The sequence below is a fragment of the Pleurodeles waltl genome, chromosome 4_1, assembly GCF_031143425.1.
Source record: "Pleurodeles waltl isolate 20211129_DDA chromosome 4_1, aPleWal1.hap1.20221129, whole genome shotgun sequence".
Classification (NCBI taxonomy): domain Eukaryota; kingdom Metazoa; phylum Chordata; class Amphibia; order Caudata; family Salamandridae; genus Pleurodeles; species Pleurodeles waltl.
In genome coordinates this window covers 337930407-337952167 of record NC_090442.1, presented here as the reverse complement: position 1 = coordinate 337952167, position 21761 = coordinate 337930407, and the positions used below count along the sequence as shown (strand labels likewise).

General features: G+C 39.4%; 1 protein-coding gene across 9 annotated transcripts in view; it reads left to right on the top strand.

The window, feature by feature from the left end:
- The window catches only part of EPS8 (EGFR pathway substrate 8, signaling adaptor), a 790402-nt gene that overhangs the window by 566317 nt on the left and 202324 nt on the right, over window positions 1-21761 (top strand). For all 9 annotated transcript variants that reach the window (XM_069228470.1, XM_069228468.1, XM_069228462.1 and 6 more), the window contains one exon: window positions 18265-18338. In XM_069228470.1, the coding sequence (XP_069084571.1) occupies window positions 18265-18338 (74 nt within the window). The remainder of the gene's footprint in view (window positions 1-18264; window positions 18339-21761) is intronic.

Sequence of the window (21761 nt, the reverse complement as noted above, 5' to 3'; positions counted from 1 at the left end):
CTTGTAACAACCTGGCACAAGAATAATGATGTTGGCACCCATAACTAAGTGCTGTGCTCATGAAGAATTGACTGGGATTGCTCTGAATAGTGTCTGGATACAAACGGAGGTTGAGTTGAGATAAGTTCCAAATCCATCCCAAAGAAGAGGCAACATCTATTGCAAGTGTATTGCTAGGCTCACATATTTCTTCGTTAATCTCTGCTGTGAGATCCTTGATCGGACGATGGATAGGATGGTGTTTGCACCATGCAAATTCAAAACTCCAGTATAACTACTTGGATGGATCTTGATTTCAAACTGAGGCTTAAGATCATAAATTCATTAGCGTATAAATGACAGTGACTCAGATTTTGCCCCACAGTAATTACTGAGAAGAGTAAATTTGCAAACCATAAAGGTTTATTAACATAGTAGTAAAGTTTGAGTTTCAAATTGAATTAGTTTAATCACAAACTGTTAATCACCTAAATACAACATATGTGAATATGATCCGGGCAGAAAAAATAGCAAATGTGAAATCAAGTTATTAGGAAACAAGGTATGCAAATCTTGAAAGATAATATTCCCAAGAAGGGAAACTCCCTAATGTTAGGCTAATGTTGCATGCAAAGTTGGGTAATTCATAAGCAGTAGATGTCAGTGAATATAACATCCCAGATGGAACAATATGAAGGTTCCAATCAATCAAAATAAGGTGAAATGTGTTTGCCCTATGAGCAAGGCTAAGAGAAGCATGGGGTCTCAAGAGCAGGAGCGGAATGGCAGCATCTAAAGGTGGGCATAAATAAGCCTAGCAAATTAAGGTCTATAACACACAATTACAATTAAAACATTAAACCTAATCTAAGGATACAATACTTGGATTTCCACAGAAGAGGAACAAATCAAAATTAGACATACATGGTAGTACATTGTCAGCCCATTTCACATGAGAAATAGAATAGACAGTTTCAGTCCCATGGCCATCATAGATATGAGAAAAAGGGGGAATGACTTCTTCTTGGCCTCCTTTCTTTCACAGGTGCAAAAAGCCAAAATCTAAATCATGCAATACACGACCCTGACTCAAACCCCCAATAATACAGTACAGACTATCAGGGGAACACGTTGGACTTAGTTCTGCAACAAAAAAAAGTTAGGCATAGTGAACAGAAATACAACATTTCATCAAAATTGAGCTTTTCAAGAATGAGTTCCACAATAACTAAAGCTAGCTTTAACTACGACATACCCAACTGTCTGTTAACAAAAACCACACATTATGGTCTGTCTTGAATACAGGTAATAAATAATCACATGTGTTGTATATTATTATGTCATTAACATACAAACCAAAAATCTTGACACTGTGTCACCGCTTCTGTGCCTGTTCGGTGGCGCTAGATCAGTGGTTCCCAACCTATGGTAGGGAGACCCCTGGGGTCCACTAAGCCTCCCCAGGGGGTCCACAACTGCTTAGAAAACTAAATAATATTAACAGATTTACAAAGTGTATATAAATAAGGTGGCAAAATGTTCACTTGAAAAATGTTAAACGTACTGCAAATGTCAAGGAATTTGAATTTAGAGGATAAAAATTAAATTAGTACTCTCAGATTGATTAATGGGAGCAGTGCAGATGCATCAAACAAACTATAGTATGATAATATGTACAATGTGTGGCTTCAATTGAATTTAGAAAAGCTCAAATCTTCCCATTAAAATTACATTTGTTATTTCTTTATTTTTGTTTGCAAATTAAAATATTATTTATCATTTATATATGTGTTTTGAATGATTGTTTCTGTATGTTATGTATTCTGTTTTGCAGTTAAAATCATTGACAATATTTAGGTCGGGGTCCCCAACTTCTATTAATAACTCAGTGGGGTGTCCCTGGATTCCAATAATGATTCAGTGGGGGGTCCCCCCGGGTTCCAGTAATGATATATTGGGGGTCCACGGAAGTCAGAAGGTTGGGAACCATACTTTGAATCCAGGGACCTCCCCCACAGAGTCATTGCTGACTACTGGGGGCCTAATCTATTAATATTTTTTAATTTTCCAATCAGTCGCGGACCCCTGAGAAGACTTTGTGGATCCCCAGGGGTTCACAGAGCATAGGTTGGGAACCGCTGCCGTAGATGTTTCTCCTTAGATCCAGGATACACCTCACTTTTTACACTTTATAATTATTATAACATTTAAGTAAGTAGAGGAAATCATGAGCATATCCTATAATTCAAAAAGGGGCAGATCTTTGGTTTGCCTTTGTAAGGTCTTTTCTACAAGCAAATTTTGAGAACTTAGTCATAGCAGACATAAACATACTTGCTATGTGTGCCTCTCCCTAGGAAGCTTGGGATTTTTTTTTTTTTAAATCATCAGTCAGTAGCTGGATTTGTTCAGTTTTCAGCTATGTATAAACCTTTGCACTAAAGTGGTAAAACTATATTCACAGAGCATTACATTTGTAATATCCGAAATTGTGATTACTTTGCGATCTTTGAACTTAAATTTCCAACCTTTAGAGAGTAAAGTTTCGCTCCTTTCGAAACACCAAGAATCTGAATCACAACATTGCCTAGTTGCATAGAAGTTATGAGGCTGGAGAGTGAAATAGGATGCATCTAGTATGAAGTATGCATCTAGTGTGAAAGGACAACGAAAATAGTCAGATGTTGGTAAACATGAGATTAACTTTATAAGTCCCAGATTCTGCCCTAGTCCATACGGTCTCCAATCACAATTGTGTGGCATCCTCAAATAGTGTCACCTCCAATCAACATGGAGTGGAAGAAATTGCAAATAGAAGAGAGTAGTTTAAACCTTGGAAAAAGGGAGGCTAATTAGACACCCCAGCAAAAAGTTCAATAATAAAATATGGAAGAGAAGCAGACTGTCATGAGAAAAGTGGCCTGTACTTTGAGAACACCGTGAGGCTACAGATGAAGACCCTACTTGTGAGAGACTGCACTCCTCTGGTAGTAATAATGATGATGAGACAAGTAGATTCTTTGTGTCCACAATGATGGTGACGGTGCAGTGTAGGCTTGTTATAAATGGGGTCTTTGGTTGGCAGTCAGGTTACCCTCTGTCCAAGCAAGGATCCTCACTCTAGTCAGGGTAGGTCACACATATTTCAAATTATCCTGTGCCCACCCTCTGGTAGATTGGCACTGAGCAGTCAGGCGTAATTTAGAAAGCAATGTGTAAAGTATTTGTGCAATAAATCATGCAATAACACAGTATAACACCACAAAAATACACCACACAGTGTTTGAAAAGATATTGAATTTTTATCTAGTTAAATTCAGGTCAAAACTATCAAGATTTGATAAGTACACGTTGAAATATCACTTTAGAGAATAATACAAAGTCTTTAGTCTTTAAAAAGCAACAAGTGTCTCTTGCAAGCACAAAGTACCTGGTTTACGTTCAAATTCTCAGCAAGAGACCGTAGAGGAGGAGATGGGCGGAAAACGTGAGGTGTGGGTTAGTTTCTCCGGGCGACACATACGAGGCGTCAATAAGTTTCCACGCCGGGAAGGCTTTGGATCGATTTCCGGCACGCTGTCTTTTGGATCCTCTTTGGGTTACAGTGTATTCTGGACAATGCAGAGATATCCTGGGCGTGCAGGACGAAGTCTCAGGAGCTGCGTCGATCCGGTGGGCAATTTGTGTCGCACGGCAGGCGCTGCGTCGATTCTTCTTGCAGGAAGTTGGGCTGTGTCGTTCCAGCTTGGCTATGCGTCGATCCAGTGGGCCGTGCGTCGAAGTTCCAGTTGCAATGCTGGCACTGCGTTGATCTCCTCTCAGGGAGCCAGGCTGTTTTCGTTCCGGTTCGGCATGTGGTGATTTTCTCACTGTGATGCAGGCTGTGCGTCGTTTCTGCCAGGCTGTGTGCTGAATTGTACAAGGAGTTTTTTGCAGGAGGAAGTCTTTTTGGCCCTGAGACTTCAAGGAGCAAGAGGCACGCTCTATCCAAGCCCTTGGAGAGCACTTCCCAGCAGATCCAGAGGGCAGCAAGGCAGCAGGGCAGCAAGGCAGCAGGGCAGCAAGGCAGCAGGGCAACAGGAGGGCAGCAGTCCTTTGCGGAAAAGCAGTCAGGTGAGTCCTTTGGGCAGCCATGCAGTTCCTCTTGGCAGGTTGCAGGTTCTTGTTCAGAATTTCTTCACCAGGGGTATTTTGTCCAGAAGTGCCTGATTTGGTAGGGCCAGATGCCCTGTTTAAATAACCAAATGTGCTTTTGAAGTGGGGGGGACTTCAAAGAGTGGCTTAGAAGTGCACCAGGTCCCCTTTCAGTTCCATCCTGTCTGCCAGGGTCCCAGTAGGGGGTTTGGCAGTCCATTGCATGAGGGCAGGCCACTATCATTTCAGATGTAAGTGCAAGGCCGTCCACCCTTCCAGCCCAGGAAGACACATTCAGTATGCAGATGTGTGCAGGTGTGACTGGGCATCCTGTGCTTGGGGTTGTCTGAGTGAAATGCACAAGGGAGCTGTCAACTATCCTAGCCAGACCTGGATTGTAAGGCACAGACGGATTTAAGTGCAGAGAAATGCTCACTTTCTAAAAGTGTCATTTCTAAAATAGTAATATTAAATCCAACTTCACCAGTCAGCAGGATTTTGTATTACCATTCTGCCCATACTAAAGAGGACCTTGTTACTTCTTTCAGATTAGAATCTACCACTCAAGCAGTATATGAGGGTAGTCCTAATGTTAGCCTCTGAAAGGAGCAGGCCTCACATCAGTGTAAAAGGAATTTAGGAGTTCTACACTACCAGGACGTATAAACTTCACAGGTATATGTCCTGTCTTTTATCTACATAGCTCCCCGCCCCATGGGTTACCTAGAGTCTACCTTAGGGGTGACTTAAATGTAGAAAAAGGGGAGTTTAAGGCTTGGCAAGTACTTTTAAATGCCAAGTCGTATTGGCAGTGAAACTGCACACACAGACCCTGCAGTGGCAGGTCTGAGGCATGGTTAAGGCGCTACTGATGTGGTGGCATAATCAGTGCTGCAGGCCCACTAGTAGCATCTAATCTACAGGCCCTGGGCACATGTAGTGAACTTTACTGCGGACTTAAAAGCAGATTAAATAAGCCAATTGGCTATGAACCAATGTCACCATGATTTAAGGGAGAGAGCATATGCACTTCAGCACTGGTTAGCAGTGGTAAAGTGTGCAGAGTCCTAAAACCAGCAAAAACAGTGTCCAAAAAGTGGAGGGAGGAAGGCAAAAAGTTAGGGGTGACGGACCCTAAGGCTGTCAGGTTTAACAAGGCTGAATCTCCGATGGAAAGGAGGTGGACATGTTTTAGACCTGAAACCCAAACTTGGTTGCAGGACTCAGAGTGCTCTGCAAATTATGATTTGATCATAGGTATTTAAGGTGTGGTTCTGTTCGGAGGAAGAACGGTTGTCTTGCTCCTGGTTGCGAGGTTTAAGTCTAAAGATTAGATGGAAAAGCTGAGCCTGCGTTTTACCGAGTTTTAATGTGACCTGCCTTATGTATTTCACCTAAATAGCCTTTGCATACTTCAACATGTGTATTTTATATGCAAAATATCATAGCTTTATTTTTTATGCACATTGCCACTTTCTTTCTACTTCTGCAGTGCTCCTTATTCACGGCAGCTTTAAAAGAAAACACTCAGCTTCTCCACTAGTTTCACTTAACTACAATGTGTTACATCTCCAGCTTTTGTACTGCAGTTCTTGCTTTCAATATAGAGTAATGTTAATGATGCTTCTAATGAAAGCATTGTGTCCGACAAACGTTTCGTCTCATTATTTGAATGCACAGGGTTCTGAATGAAAGGTGTTCCCCACAAGGGAATACAATAGTTACACGGTATGTAAGGTTCTCTTACTTATTGAGCAAAGACAGAGCTGAATTGATGGGGAAAAAAGCTGATCGATGCCACAACAAATTGGGTCTGCAGCAGCTCTGCATGTTACATTGACTGTAAAGTGCAGTAATCACCTGTGAGGCTGTCAAGGCTCTTGAGCAGATGAGTGGGCATACAATGCCATGGATTTATTCGAAGGGCCAGGTCTTCAGCTTCTTGCGGATCTCAAGAAGTGAGGAGGAGGCCATAATGTGCTGAGGGAGGTTATTCAGTGTTTTGGATGTGATGCAGGAGAATCAGCAACCGCCTTTCTCTTTTTGTGTATGCACAGAAGTGTGCAAGTGACAGTGAGCAAGAGTTATACGTGTCTTCTTGGCTGATGAAAGTGCATGAGTCTGACAAGGTTTGCTGATCCAATGTTGTGTAGGGCTTTCTATGTGTGTGTGAGAAGTTTGAATTTTGCTAGACCTGTTAGCTTTAGGGTGGTGTCACCCTCAACATTTTGCCTCTCTTCCATTTCTCTGACCTCAGATTGTGCTGGTATTAGGGCTCTGCGCACTTCACCACTGCTAACTAGTGCTAAAGTAGTTGTGCTCTCTCCTCTGAACATGGTAATATTGGCTTATACCCATTTGCCATATTTAATTTACTTATAAGCCTAGCAAAGTGTACTACATGTGCTGAGGGCTTGTAAATTAAATCCTACTAGTGGGCATGCAGCAGTGATGGAGCTTTCCACTTAAGTAGCAACTTTAAACATGTCTCAGGCCTTCCATTGCAGAGGCTGTCTGTGCAGCTTTAAACTGCCATTTCTACTTGGCAAAGTTAGCATTTTTGCCAGGCCTAAACCTTCCTTGTTAATACATATGTCACCCTTATGGTAGGCCTTGGATAGCCCAGAGGACAGGGTGTAGGTTTAGTTTTACATGTCCTGGTAGTGAAAAACTTAAATTTGTGTTGCACTACTTCCAAGCATCTCTCTCCCATACCATAAAATCAAAGTTGCCTTATTACATTTTAGAAGTGTAATTTACAATTTGTAAGAGAACTCCTTCAAGTTTGGTGTCTCTGGAATCAATTTAAAATCCTAATTTATAGTGAAGTTGGATTTTGAATCGCAATTTTGAAAAAGGCACTTTTAGAAAGTTGGCGTTTTCTTGCCATTTGGTGCCTGTAGCCTATCTCTGGTCACACGACTGGGAGTAGTTGGCAGTTTAGTTTTGTGCATTCCTCCTAGACAGCCACATCCAGTGAGTGCTTAGGTGTTACTTGATTGGCTATCTCGGGCAGGATGGGAGGGAGGAGCCTCACTTACACCTGAATAGGCTGTGTCCTGCCCACACACAAAAGGCCTTACGACACTCTATTGTCACTCCAGCTCGCTTGGAGCAGGGCAAGGGAGAAAGGGAACATTTTGCACTTCAAAACTAGTATCTAGAAGTTTCACCCACCTTCCAGAATCAGAGCACCAGGGTATGAATACTAGAACTCGGACACCACCACTTCAATACAATTCTGAATGTGGATACTGTGCTGCTGAAGACTGCCACTCTGCTGGACTGCGCTCTGCCCTCTCGCCTGGGTGAGAAGAACTGGACTGGCAACTTTGAACCCAGAGTGACTTAAAGGGCTGGTTGGCTGGCCTCCTGATCTGAAGCCTCAGGGACATAACAGGCTTCAAATTAGCTTGCCGACAACTCTTCTCTGCTGTGCGCTGCATCAGCGCTGCTGTGTGGATTGGACCCGTCACAAAGACTCGCATTTCTGCCACAACCCCACAGCCTTTAGAACCACTGCTGTGCAACCCGCACCAAGCACAGGCCTTGGCATCTTTCATTGATGACATCTTCGACAATGATGCTTGACTCTGCATCGCAACCTCACAGCCCTTCGGAACGGACACATCACCCTGACTGCACATCGCATCCCTGACACCGAAGTTCGTAACGTACGACTTTGCACTGCAGCCTAGTTGCATCTCAGAACCAACACATTGTCCAACTTGCGCAATGCATATATGACGCTGATCCACTCAAAGCTCTGCAAACCAGGATTGAAGGTACTTTCGTTCATAGGCCCTAGCAGGGTCCCTGTAGCCTGCCCACGTTCCATCGCATTTGGCCTGAACTTGTGACTTTGTTCTGGTCTGGCGAGACAAGATATCCACAGTTGGTGCCTAACCCCTTTTGGCACTAATTTTACCTAACATTTTAAAATTCAGTATCTGCTGTTCTACTTATTGGATTTATGTAATTTTGGTCTTGTTTTAGTAATTGAACCCTACTCTATATTTCTAACTCTGTTGTGGGCAGTGCTTAATTTGAGCTGATGGTTTCCTGTGCTCAACACCAGCACTTAATTGTTGGCACTAGCTCTAGTGACAGTCCACCATTTGGTGGCGCTGTCTGTCTAATTTTGAGATGAGCTCAACAGGAGGATTTAATAAGTCAATATACATTAACAGAATGAATATTACCTGCCACTCGTGCCATTATAATAGCTTTGAATGGCCTAGAATAGGGTGAATTGTCAATCTTGCAGTGCAGTGGTTGGTAGTGCTTTTGGCAGTGCTGGCAGGGGCTATGGGTGGTGCAGGCTGCAGTGGCCTCCTGAGAAGAGCCCTGGCATTTCTTTTTTTTTTTTTTTTAACTAAGCATTGGTTGTGGGCTCCTTTCGTGGTTTTTTTCACTGTGTTATTGTGTAAAGTGTTACACATTGCCTCAAAGTTCAGCTTGACTGCTCTGCGCCAAGCTAACAAGGGGTTGAGGACAGGTTATTTTGGGTTTGCTTGTTCATTACCCTGACAAGGATTGCGATTGCTGCTTGATCAGGGCTCACACTTCAGGCAACCAACAACCCAAATATTCTGAGGCATGGGGTGGTGGGTAGAATGAGTCTTCGGGTGGCATTCTATATGGTCTTAAGCTTTTGAAGGAGTTGCTTGGGGATTCCAGCATAGTGTGTGTTATCTTATCCAAACACTCATCTCAAGCAAGGTTGATTGATGAGTATTACTCGACTCTGGAACCACAAAGCATAACAATAAAATTTCTATGGGCAAACAGGGAGATTAGGGTAGTGCTTTCGAGGTATTTTGTAAATAATGTTTGGGGTTTACATTATGTTCGTCCTCATTATATTTCTTTTGTCTTATCAGGGTCTGTTATTCAGTACATAGGATTCAGATTATATTGGCCCATTAAAGACTAATTAAGGTATGTGTACTGTCAAGGGAGTGGACAGAAGGGGAGGTCCAGAGTAAAGCTCCTGAACAGTACACAGCAAGAGTACCCTGGCATGTCTGTTGTATCCCCAACATATTCTATTAGTACGTATCAAAGGATGGAGTGCCCATCTATTGTGTGTTTATCCGCCGAGACCAAGGCAATGTACAGGTTACTTGGGGGGCTGGAATATTTAACCAAGTTTTAATCCTAAAAATAAATGATTACCACAAACGCTAGCAGAAAAGGAAAGTCACCATTTATGAACAAATAATTTTATACACTCAGGTCTTCTCTGATTGTCTTAGAATGTGGAATAGTTGTCTACTTCTGGAAAATGTGAACAGTCACACACCTTAGAAGAGATGATTCAGGTGAGCGAGTCCACCAAAACACAGCATCAGCCTTTTATTTTGGTAGCCCAGTGGGCGTTACCAAAGATTTGGACATGGTAGGGATTTGGCCTCTTGGACTTTTCTTCGGGATAGCGAAGGATTGGAAAAATAGGCACATTTTTATGAATACATTTTATACTTTGGGTGATTGGATAATTGAACAAAGTTATACAGTATGAGTTGATTGTGATATGTGTTTATGTAAGTACACCTTTGGATTTCATACAAACGGTTCTGATTACATGTCTCGTAGTAATATGTGGTGGTGTTTATAATTCATTTTATGCAAAATAAAAGACTAAGATTTTTCATAAATCTATGATTTTACGGGTGATGAACATTTGAGGGACCAGAGGAAGGAATACATAAATAGGCAGATGGAGTAAAAATAATTCCCCTAGACTGAGAAATCTATTCGTCAGGTGCTGCATTGTGCCTAAGTGATATGATTAATCCAGTAGTTGTATGCCACAAATAAAGGCTTTTGAGTTTTGTGGGCATTTTAAAGTGTTAATCTTGACACTCCTCTCCTCCTAGCTTTCTCGTGGAGTTCCTATTAAGTGTTTCAGTCGGTGGTGATTAGCACCAACAATTTGTCAAAAACCTATCCATAGCAGAGACTTATGGTTGTGTTAATAGGTAGATATGTGATCTAATGGCTTTTTGATATGGAACATAATCTTACGAACAAAGTGGTTGAAAAGGTCTGTATTGATGGATAGATTAGCTGCACAGGATATTTAAGTTTTTTTAATTTATAAAGAGAAAATAAGTAGAGTATAATTACATAAAAAAACAATTCTTAGTGCTTGCTTTGACCCCAGAGCAGCCGCTTAGTATTGTTAGTGGCAGAATTAAGAAACCAAACATTAGTAGCTTGCTTTGATGGACATTGAATAGAAACTAGTGAGACTGGATAAAATGTATCCAGACAGAATATTATGAAGAACTGTATAGTTTGGTTTTCTACTGAGCACACATTGAAGATCGCTTATTCAGCGTTAAATCAAAATGTATTTGTTAAAAAATGCTCACAGAGAGCTTTTAAATGAAATCAATTGTTTTTTCAGTGCACAGGTAAATAAAAGATGGAAGGAAGCCATTAGTAAAGTTGTCAAAAAAGTAAGAATGGCAGAGATCCAAGCATACCTATAGTTTGAAGGAGATGATGTCTTTGGGAGGGATGCAGACATTCTCCTCTAGAGACCCAAACCATAAGCAAGGGAATATTGGCAGCCCAGGAGGCTCAAAGGCTGTGGACTAGTTAGCTTTGGTCTTTAGGTAATCTACCACAAAGTTTCTGCAAGGTTTGGACACTTTCACCCAAATCCTTGACAGGGCTTTATCCTATAACATAGTTTATTCCCAGGAGGGTTTGCTCTATGAAATATACATACAGATATGTACATTGCACAAACACATATTAAATAATAGCTAATGCTGAATACGCCACATGTTATACAGCTACAGCAGGCTTCACATTTTGGTATTCTAGGCATCATAGTACAGGACTTATCTTCTCAATGCTTGCATCATAAGGCAGACAAAAGCATGCTACCTCCTATCATATATATAATTTGGCACTACCTTTCCAAGGGTACCTTGAGGCATGCCACATAATATCTGCACCATAATTTCTCAACACACATATATTGGTCACACACCACACAATAGAACATACTTTGAGTACTGTAGTGAGGTCTTTAAAACACATACTGTTGAAGTGGATTCCTTAAAGCAAACCATATCTCCAAATTCTAATGACGGACTGCACTTCAACCCACTTCATAAGTAAGGGGTTTCAATTAAGGGGTCAAAGATGGGACTTAGATCTCAAAGTGCATTTTCTTTGCTTTATTATTTTGTTCTTTGGATTCTGTACGGAATCCATAAAAGGATCCACAGATGCACTGATTCACTGTACATTTTTGTATAGTTTGTGTGGATTACAGGCTCTGACCAAATGGTAGCAGGTTGTGGATACAATCACATTACTTTTGGAAGTCATTTTTGGATGTTATTTTACGGATCCTGTAACACATTGTGTATGGTCCCAAAATGCCTCACTGAGGTGGGTGTAAGTGGACTGTCTGTTCAGTGATCAGTGATGAATCAAGCACTCTCCTCTTTGCTTGTCTTATGCAGTGATCAGCTGAGTAGGAATAATGGAACCCTTGGTAACTATTGTGCTGGAATGCTGAAATAGAGCTTGGAGAGTCATTTTATTAACTGGATGTGTCACCAGTATGCCGAAGAAAGATATCCTAATTCATTTTTGTTGTAGTTGGTTGTGACTGCGATTCACCTAGGTCAGCCTTCAAAAACAGTTTCTGCTTATGTGGTGTTTCTAGCATGCTTGGAGTTTTTCATTGTTTAGTGAAAAAACTTACATCTGTTATCTTGTGGTGCAGCTGCCTGTAAGCCAGTTGAATGTACAGTTTCTGCAACTTTTGACACATCTTTCAATTTTTCAGAAGTCAGTAGATCCTATTTGTATTTAAATTGTAGCATATATGATCCATATTTCAATCTACAGCTCAACTATTAAGTGCAACTGCTGCATTCAGAACTCTGGAATCTGCCTTTCTGTACATGTATGACCCCACATATGTCTTTTTATATGTGGCTTTGCAATATATGCATATTATTTGCACATTTATTTTGTCATAACTTCAAGTTGTTTAATTCTAACAGGATTGTAAACCATTGTAAAGATTGGATCAAATATTCTATGTGTTGACAATCCACATTTTTAAGGATGTCCTACTACAAACCTTGAACTTGCTCACTTGAATATTTAAGTGCTGTACAATTCAGGGACATTCATTGTAACATAACTGGTGTGCATTAATTTCCGTGAGATTTTGTTCTTTACTACTTGCATTCTCCTGTTGGCTCTGAAGTCTTCTGTACGTTTATTGTATGGCTTTGCTAGAGATGTTTTTCTTCTGAATAAGTAACAAGATAAAATCTGTTATAGTCATTATGATTTCCTCCAGTTTGATTTATCCAAAGAAGGTTTAATGTTTAATGATTTAGGGGAGTCATTAAACATTCTTTATACATCCTTGGAATGCTAGCCTCAAGTTCTCTCTTTGTAATCCTATTGGTGATATTTATGAGTTTTCATCACATGGATAAATGTTTCATCATAAACCTTTGAGGGCATTGTTGAAGATTTACGATCATAGCGCTCACCTTATCCAGTCTGGATGTTCAATTTACATTAGGTATTTGCAAGTGGATGTTTACATATTCCAGCCTAATTTAGTGCATCACACGCAGCATATGTTGAATCCTAAAAACCTTTAAATCGCAAGGCACCTTTTTAGGTTGACTTTTTGCATCATCTTCGGTCCTTTCTGTGCATTACTAAAACAATGGTATTAGGAGGACTGATCATCCGTTCCAAGCATGTTGATGTTGTTATAGTTGGTAAATTTGAGAGCAAGATTAGGCACTTGAAGGCAGCTTCAGAAATATTGTTTTTTTAAGGATACACGTCTGCAGTCCTGACTCCTGCCCTTGCAGGACCAGGACATTTCATATGTATTTTGGCCGCCTGGAAGGAGTCATTGGTTAGGAAAAAAACAATCTTTACCATTCACTTAAAACATCAGTTTCTTGGCTCTAATAATGCAAACGCTCTTTGAAGTTCATAGTTCCATTAGAATCACCCCTAAAAGTAAATCAGTAAGAAAGGAATCTGTTTGCAGTATTATAGGGTTTTCTTAAGACATGGTGATTTTCCTAGTAGACACGTCCACTAATAAATACCTTTTGGTATAATGCATTATTGTTTTGGAGGCTCTGGGATGAGTGACATTGCAGGAAAATAAAACACTTAAAGACATTTTCATAGTGCTGTAGAAATATTAAAAGTAGGCAAATAAAAATTGTCATATGCCAAGGTTAACCATGATTTTGCGAAAGCAACCATCAAATGAAGATAGGATTTTAGCTTTATAACAAGAATAAATGTGAACTAAATATGGACCATTGGAGACTTCTGCATTCAGAAAAATTAAAATTGTTAATGGAGATCTAGAAAAACCATATAATTCGTAGTGCCTATATCCAAGAAAATAAGTGCGATCATATGGACACATTTCTACCATACTTTTAGATTAGCAAAAATATTTATCTGTTTGTAGTTTGCTTATATTTATTTATAGCTTAATATATAGATATTTAACTTGGTAGTTATGCCTCTGACTTTCTCAGTTTTGCATATTGTAACACATTAAATTTTGATTTGTGGAATAGTGGATGTGGTGTTGTATTTTTATGCCTCATGCAGATTTTTATCATTACTATAAGATGGCTATATTAATTATGTGAAAAATAGAAATTATTATTGAAGGTTTTTACTTTATTTTACCTGTCAAATAGACTTGGGTTCTGGTTTAATAAGTATGTAATTAATTTGATAACAATACACTTTTTACATGTGAATTATTGCTAAAGTTTGTAGGTGTAAGGGACAACATGTTTACGTACTTTAGGCTTGTCTATTAATTTCCCGTGTTTTAGTTTTGCTTATATGCTGCAATATAAGCTTCACAATCCCAATAAAAATGCCTTTTGGTCTGAATTTTGTCTTTAAATGTTATGGAATCATGAAGGGGCTAAATCATTCTGCAAATAGAAATAGTTCTTAAATTCTTTCCTGATGCACAAAAGAGGCATGTTTTAATTCGGGAAATGCCCAGTAGATAGATTTGCCTGGTAAAACTAAGAAAATTATTTGATTGGTGCTTTGATCCAGGATGGAAACAATTGAAGGCGATCGTAGCCACTGTTCTCCTAAATTGATTGTCTGCTGAGATCATAGAAATTCAGGGGGTCATTCTGATGACCGCCAGGGTCGACGACCACGGAAGCACCGCCAACAGGCTGGCGGTGCTTCCCCCAGCTGGGAGAATCCTCCATGGCGGCGCTGCTTGCAGCGCCGGCATGGGGATTCCGACCCCCTTCCCGCCAGCCAGTTTCTGGCGGTTTTCACCGCCAGAAACATGATGGCGGGAACTGGTGTCATGGGGCCCCTGGGGGCCCCTGCACTGCCCATGCCACTGGCATGGGCAGTGCAGGGGCCCCCTAACAGGTCCCCACCATCATTTTCACTTTCTGCTTAGCAGACAGTGAAAATCGCGACGGGTGCAACTGCACCCGTCGCACCCCTGCAACTCCGCCGGCTCCATTCGGAGCCGGCTTCATTGTTGCAGGGCCTTTCCCGCTGGGCCGGCGGGTGCTCCTTTGGCGGGCGCCCGCCGGCCCAGCGGGAAAGCCAGAATGGCCTCTGCGGTCTTTTGACCGCGGAGCGGCCAAGTGGCGGTTCCCGTTTGGCTGGCAGCAACTGCCGCCAGCCAAACTCAGAATGACCCCCTAAGTCTTGGTAGAAAATGAAACTGAAAATTTTGCACACACATAAGTAGACTCATATGTGCCAAATGAAGATTCAAGGTGTGAAGCTTCCTTCAGGGTTTCTTGAATTAAAAGCGATCTCTGCATCGCAAAATTTGAAATAAGGGTTCCTCTTACTGTATTTCAGGAAACTTTCTTGGCTAAATCTAGTCCTCAAAATTCCCTAGCCAAATGTAGATACAAATGTACCTGATTGATTAGAGTATAGTTTGACCAATATTTTTAATTTTGAAACTAGAACTGTAATGTTCATTTTTCTCTTTGATTAAAACAAAGTTTTCCTCACATTGCCTCTCTTTTGTCTTCTTTATTAATGGTATTGAAGCAGCTGAAATCTCTGGTTTGGAATTACTGAAAACCGTACCCCCTAAGGACAGTTTCTCTGCAGTACGGAAGAGTTTAGATATATGAAGAATACATTTCACTGTTATTAAAGACAATGTATGCAATGATAACACTCAGAAGGACATCTAAATATCCATTGAGTTTAATGTAGTATTTCTTAATTATACCTATGTTATATGGGAGTCAACCAAACATTTAATTTCAGGTAGAACGATTAACATTTCTGCAAAGCAAAAAAACACTGGGAAAAATCTTTGAAGCACAAAACGTTTGTTACAAAGTAGATTTGACATATATTTAGAGTTGTTAAAAGATGGAATATATTATGCTAAGGACAAATCAGTTTTATAGGATAGCAGTAGGAATGTTGCTTGTTGGATTATAATATGAGAAACGTGGATGTAAATTAAAATACTTATACTTCTAAAAAAGACAGTTACTATGAAAAGAAAACATGACTTGTGAAAATTTAATTTTGTAGAACTATAAATCATTGCAGGATAAATTGTACCTTAGATTAAGCACTAGTCTGCCATAAAACCGTCTCCTTATAGTACCCAAGTGACTATCGGACAGAAAGGTAATCAGCTTGATTTTGATTTAAATGTTCTGAGATACTTCATTTATAAATAAAAATTCAACCACTGCCTGGGAAAGTGTAGAGAAAGCGTGATTGTTTAGAGACAGTCTGAAGCTAGGCAGAATATTTGTGCAAAATCATGACAATCTAGTAAAGGGATATTAAGGCATCCAAGGTTGAATGTGTATTGAGCATATGAGAAAGAATGTTGCTAAAGAGATGGAGTACTCATTGATTTCTGTAATTAAAACGTAACATCTCATTGTTTTCAAAAATACCAAAAAAGCAGCACATTTTAATATTCCTAATTCCAAATAATTTAGAACAGTGGACCTTTGTGATAATTCTAGGTCACTTTTTCTTTATGCTCATACTAACACTTTTACATCCATGATTATAGGCATAGTTTAGTTAGCATCTACAATAATAGTTGTTAAAAGGTGGTGATTAATGAGAAACGGTGCTCTCTTTCATAACTGTATTAATCTATTCCGAAGTTTCAAGCGCCTATGAAAGCATTATATTATGGCTTTTTCATACTTTCCTTATAACTGTTATTTGCAGTTGGTTTTCCTCAGATGTGTAATCCAAAGTTGCTGTTTTCCCCTTTGCCGTTACTATATGCCTAACATTATTACATTTTCCTTGAATATGTTACTATCAAACTAATTCAATATAAAGACCTTGATTATGAGGAACTGATGTATTTAAATGAGCATTTAGTTTACTTTACAAACCCTGAAATCCCAGTTAAGAGGCTCAGGCATGATCTACAAAGTCAATATGTATAAGGTGAGGCATGTTATATATCGAAACACCATTTCAGGAATTAATTTGGCTGCTCAACTGTCATTTGAAGAAAGGATTTCTTAGAATATGACTAGACTTTTACACACATTTGAACCTACAGCACCCAGTTAAATCAAACATGCAGCATGATACGCATTTCCTTTATAGAATAAGACCAATATAATGTGAAGGGTTGTTCTAAGTTGTTACAAATGTTTAGATGCTTATCAAGCAAGACTTGTCAACTTTTCCTTGGACAGCTGGACAATAGAATTTCATAATTTCCCTTGATAGTCAAGTAACAACGAAATACAGACAAAACAAAACAGAATAAAGATGGGAATCAGATTTGTAGAATTGCATGGGGAAATAACGATTTGTCACACTGCTGAAAGGGTGAGGGTTACACCTGATTTGAGTTAGAGGAGAGCTGTTTACTTAGAAATGGTTTGTCCATCATCTTGATGGTACTTTATCATAAACCTGAACCAAACTTTACTGAAGGCACTGCAGAGACTAAATTTGATCCCACGTCTTAATTGAGTGAGGTGAAATGTGCCCTTTATTCACTTGTGACAATTTTTTTATTTTGGTTACAAAATTCATGGTAGGAATCAATTGTAGGGCTTTTGTTTGAGTAGGGGAAAAAAGGTTTATTAAGGCTTAGTCTAGTCTGAAAAGTTATGTTACATTTACAAAAGTGTATTAAATAATTATTACAAATAATGATGAAAAGAAAGGTAATACCCTCAATTACAAATCCATACATTACTGGAAATTGCCATCAATTGAGCCTATTTCTATGTGAAAACGTATATATTTCTTTAATAGGCACTTTTTGTTTATGTATGATCTTCAAAATAACTAAATATCAACACTTGAATGTCTAGAAAGAAGATTTCTAAAGACTGTCAAGAGCTGCAGCTATGCAGCTGTTAGTCCCAGAATGTGTGCATTCCACATGAACTTGAGAATATTCCTAATGTCTAAATTTCAGATTGAATGTGCTTTACTAATACTGCATACAGACCTAGAAATATTTAATGTAAATGAAGCCATACATCCTAACTTTAAAATGCTTTTCTTAATCTTAGCATTTTTTTTTTTTAAGAAAAAGAACTCAAATTTTTTATTTCTTTATCCTTTGTACTCCTTAACAAAGTGAGAATGTATGCCTACTTTTTTCATGTTCTTTTTGTTGCAGTGACCAGGTTAAATATTTACATATGAGTGCCAAGTATATCCATAGAGGTCACCCTCCTCTGTTAATCATTGGAGATTTTGCCAAAGACAGTAATTTTGTTTTGTGGAGCAGTGCCAGCCAAACATTGATGCCTCCAAAACTCTACCAAAGTTCACATTAAGGAAAATAAATTCTTGCTTTTATCTGTTTTAAGAGAGCCTGGAATGTTCCGCTGATTTATCACTTGTACATAAGCAGACCAGCTGGTTAAGTTGCTTTGTTCAAGAAATGGTTTAAAAATGTAACAATGAAATCCCTTACACCACAGAATTGAGCACATATCACTTTTCTAAACTCTACATGTTTTCATAGAGCTGTTGTATATGTTTCTGATTTCCTCAGTGCTATGTTGAGATTTTTTTGCTTTAGCCTAAGCACTGTATGGTAATACGCTATATATGTATTTCCTTTTCCTTTTTCTTTAGATGAAAAACCTAGATCATTCCAGGAACATGAGGAAACTCCTGAGATGACAGCCGCCAGAATCGATAGGGATGTTGTGAGTATAAATCATATTATTTGGCAGTCCATATATTTAAAGGAGATAATTGCAGAGAAGCTATGAACCATAGCCTAATCTAACAGTTTCTTTTACATTATGGAGCTGCTTGGTAGAATTAGTTCAAAGCTTGAAGTATTTCAGCACAAATGTTTAATTCAATAGTAATATGTACTAGTATTGCAGCTTTGAACAGCTATTATGCTTTTTGCTTTTATTCTATTTTCCTGAAACAATTTGGTGGGCACAGTTATGTGTGGTCCCTGTAATAGAGCTGCTTTAAGGTAAATATTGATTAGCAAAAATTCACAGCATACACTTTCTGAAGTGTGACAAGTACATATAATTTAACCTGAACCTCTTACTTATTTCACTGTTTTATAGGTCTGTTGACCCATGACTGTCCCTGGCAAAATATGAGTCCATCAGTAAAATATATTGGGCATACTTGGTAGCATTCTAGATACTGCTGAAATGATAGACATTTTTGATACCACTGTGGCTATCACCAGCATAATCTTTGTGCTGATACAGTGGTGTCTGTGTTTGACTTACTGTGTTTATTCTTGGAATATTTCTGGCTGCTACTGGTTGAAAGGAGAAAGAAACCAGATGAAAAGCCCTGCCATATGATGGTCATTCTCAGGGTTTTATGAGTATGGTCAATGGGTTTGAAAGACAGTTTCTCAATATGTGACAGTTGTTCACTTAAGTGCTTACTTAAAATGACAAGACCTAAAGGTATATTAAAAAAAATTGATAATAACAATGCGTTATCATTTTATTTTTCCATTTGCTAAAATCCAGTGAGGTGACGCTCCTCCACCTTAGCAGAGAAACCGCTGCTGCACAATGCCTGCCCATAGGAAGACTAATTAGATAATAACCATGTTTTCACCTGTCTGTGGAATATCAAGCACAATTTTGCACTCCTGATATGTTCCCGAAGGGAGTTGCACAGCCTGGCACAAACCATTGTGATAGCCTGTTCACCCGACCTAGCTTTCCTTCACCTAGGAACAACCACCGTCCATTGACCCACAAATCTCAGGCCCCTTTTAGGAACATACCAATAGGATGACCTCTGCAAGTTGAGAGCCATGTAAACCAAGCAGAGGGCTTTAAACACCATTTCCTTCCGAACTGGTAGCCAGTGTAGAGACCTCAAGCCCTCCAGGACTGAACAATGTTTAGATACCCCCAAGGACCAGGCAAGGGCTGCGTTATTGATGGTTTGAAGCTTGTTAATGAAAACTGGTTGATATTTAAATACAGGGCATTGCAGTAGTGTAGACACAAGGTGATAAGTGCAATCACTGCTGCTACCCTGAACTCTTTTGGGAGGAACTGCAAAATCGTCCTCAAGATCTTGATCATCCAGAAGAAAGAACTCACCTTCTATTCACCATGGGTGTTAAAAGTCAAGGTGTTGTCAAAGCTTACACCCAGGTTTTTGGTCATAGCCATCAGGGTAGGTATAGTGCCAGACATTTCTGCCCACCAGCAGCTACTCCAGATCGAACTATCGCTTCCGAAGACCATGATCTCAGTTTATCCCCATTTATTTTAAGCCATTTCTCTGTCCTCAATCTGCTGATTTAAACTTGACACAATGATCTGGGTATCATCTGCCTAGGAAGACATTAGAAAACCAAAAGATTGCAACAGCTTCACTCTGAAGTCCCCACAACTGATAGTAAGCACCCTATCCCACATTAAAGATTTCACCAAGTTGAGGGCCTTGTCCTTCACTCCGCCTGACGCAGCCTTTGCACCAACAAAGAGAGAGATATGGCATCAAAGGCTGCGGACAGCTCTAGCAGCACTAAGATAGCTGCATCTCCCTGGTCACCCCTAACTCTTTCAGCATGTTATTTCGTCTGCCGTAGATGAATTGTCATCATGCTATATTTTTTACTATTATTCTCAAATCTTCCATTTTTCGGAGAATAGGCTGGTCTCCTTTATTGCAATGACGTTTATTCTGAAAGCCTGTCTGTGAAAATTTATCTTTAACAAATGTGATCGTTTTTGGAGTTTGTAGGATTATGATACATACATTTTCTGTAACAAAAATGTATTTGTCCCACATAGTCTAGACACATTTTACAACAAAATTCCACGGAGGTGCAGCAGTCTTCATATTCTAATACACCTTTTGTTACCCCAGCCAGAATTTGCCAAATAATCACATGCAACATCCATAACCCAGTATTTCCTTCATTGACGGAAAGTCTAGAGAGTCTGATTGTGTAATTCTTGACCCAAGTTAGTAAACCATTATATGAATGTTGTAGCTGGCTGAAACCCAGGAAACCAATTCGGGTCTTTCTCTGCCTGCTGGGGTCCAGCTCTATACTGAACTATGGTGCATTTGAAAGGCGTATTATCCAGAAGTATCATTTGTAAAGCTTTTCAGAGTTCGGAGACATCAAATTAAAAAGGGTTATTACAAGTTTTCCAAAGTGAGGAGCATGTCCTCCTGAGAGGAGTAAGTAATTTGTTCCTCAGTTTTACCATTTCATTACTCTTTGCATGAAAAGCACTTCTAATATGTTTAAGGTACTAGCTCTTAGCCGTCTACTGCATTTGTAAATCTTCAGCTACTGTGTCATATACTGGGGACCTTTTGTAAACAAGTGTTTATTTGCCCACATCAGATTTTAAACTTAACTCTGGCCCTAATTAAAAGTGAATATGTGCCCCTTAGAATACAATGTATATGGCATCTTGCTGAGAGACATTTACCAGCAGAGCCTTGTGTATCTGTAGTATCTTTCAATTTACCAATGTACTTCATTGTGGCCCCGTGATGAATCGTGCTTGCATAGTTCATTTTTGCTGTCGCTCTAGAAGCCTGTTTTGGTTCCTTCCAGGAGTTTTCTAACCATTATTAGATATTTATGTTTTTAGTGGAGGAAACTGCCATTAAGTTAATATGACTACATTTAAAACCATCCTTTCACAGCCTGATCTTGAAGTTATTATTTAGCCCTTTTCATCTACTGATCTATCCTTAAAGTGAGAAACTAAGTCTTCTCTTTATTAAGGCTAAGCTAATTTGTATTTGTCCACAGTTGAAACATTTGATTTTTGTGATCCAGGTCTGTATTTATACCTTCAAAATGTTGCAAACTCATCTGATTATCGTTTGCATAATGGTGGCTTGGAAAGTTCAGAGGTGCTTGGAATATATGTTGGGCGAAGTAGGAAACAAACAACACCCTGGACCCAAAAATAGGGATATCTTTTCAGCTTCAGTCTCTCTATTCTTGACTCTTACAGACCTGCAGTTCTGAAGATGCAATTTGGATGTGGGTTTAATTCAGCCAGTAGATCTGAAAGAATGACGCTGCTGAATCACCTTGGTCCAGAAGGTTAAGCAAATTTATTTGAACATCCAGTAGATCAATTTCGCAGTCT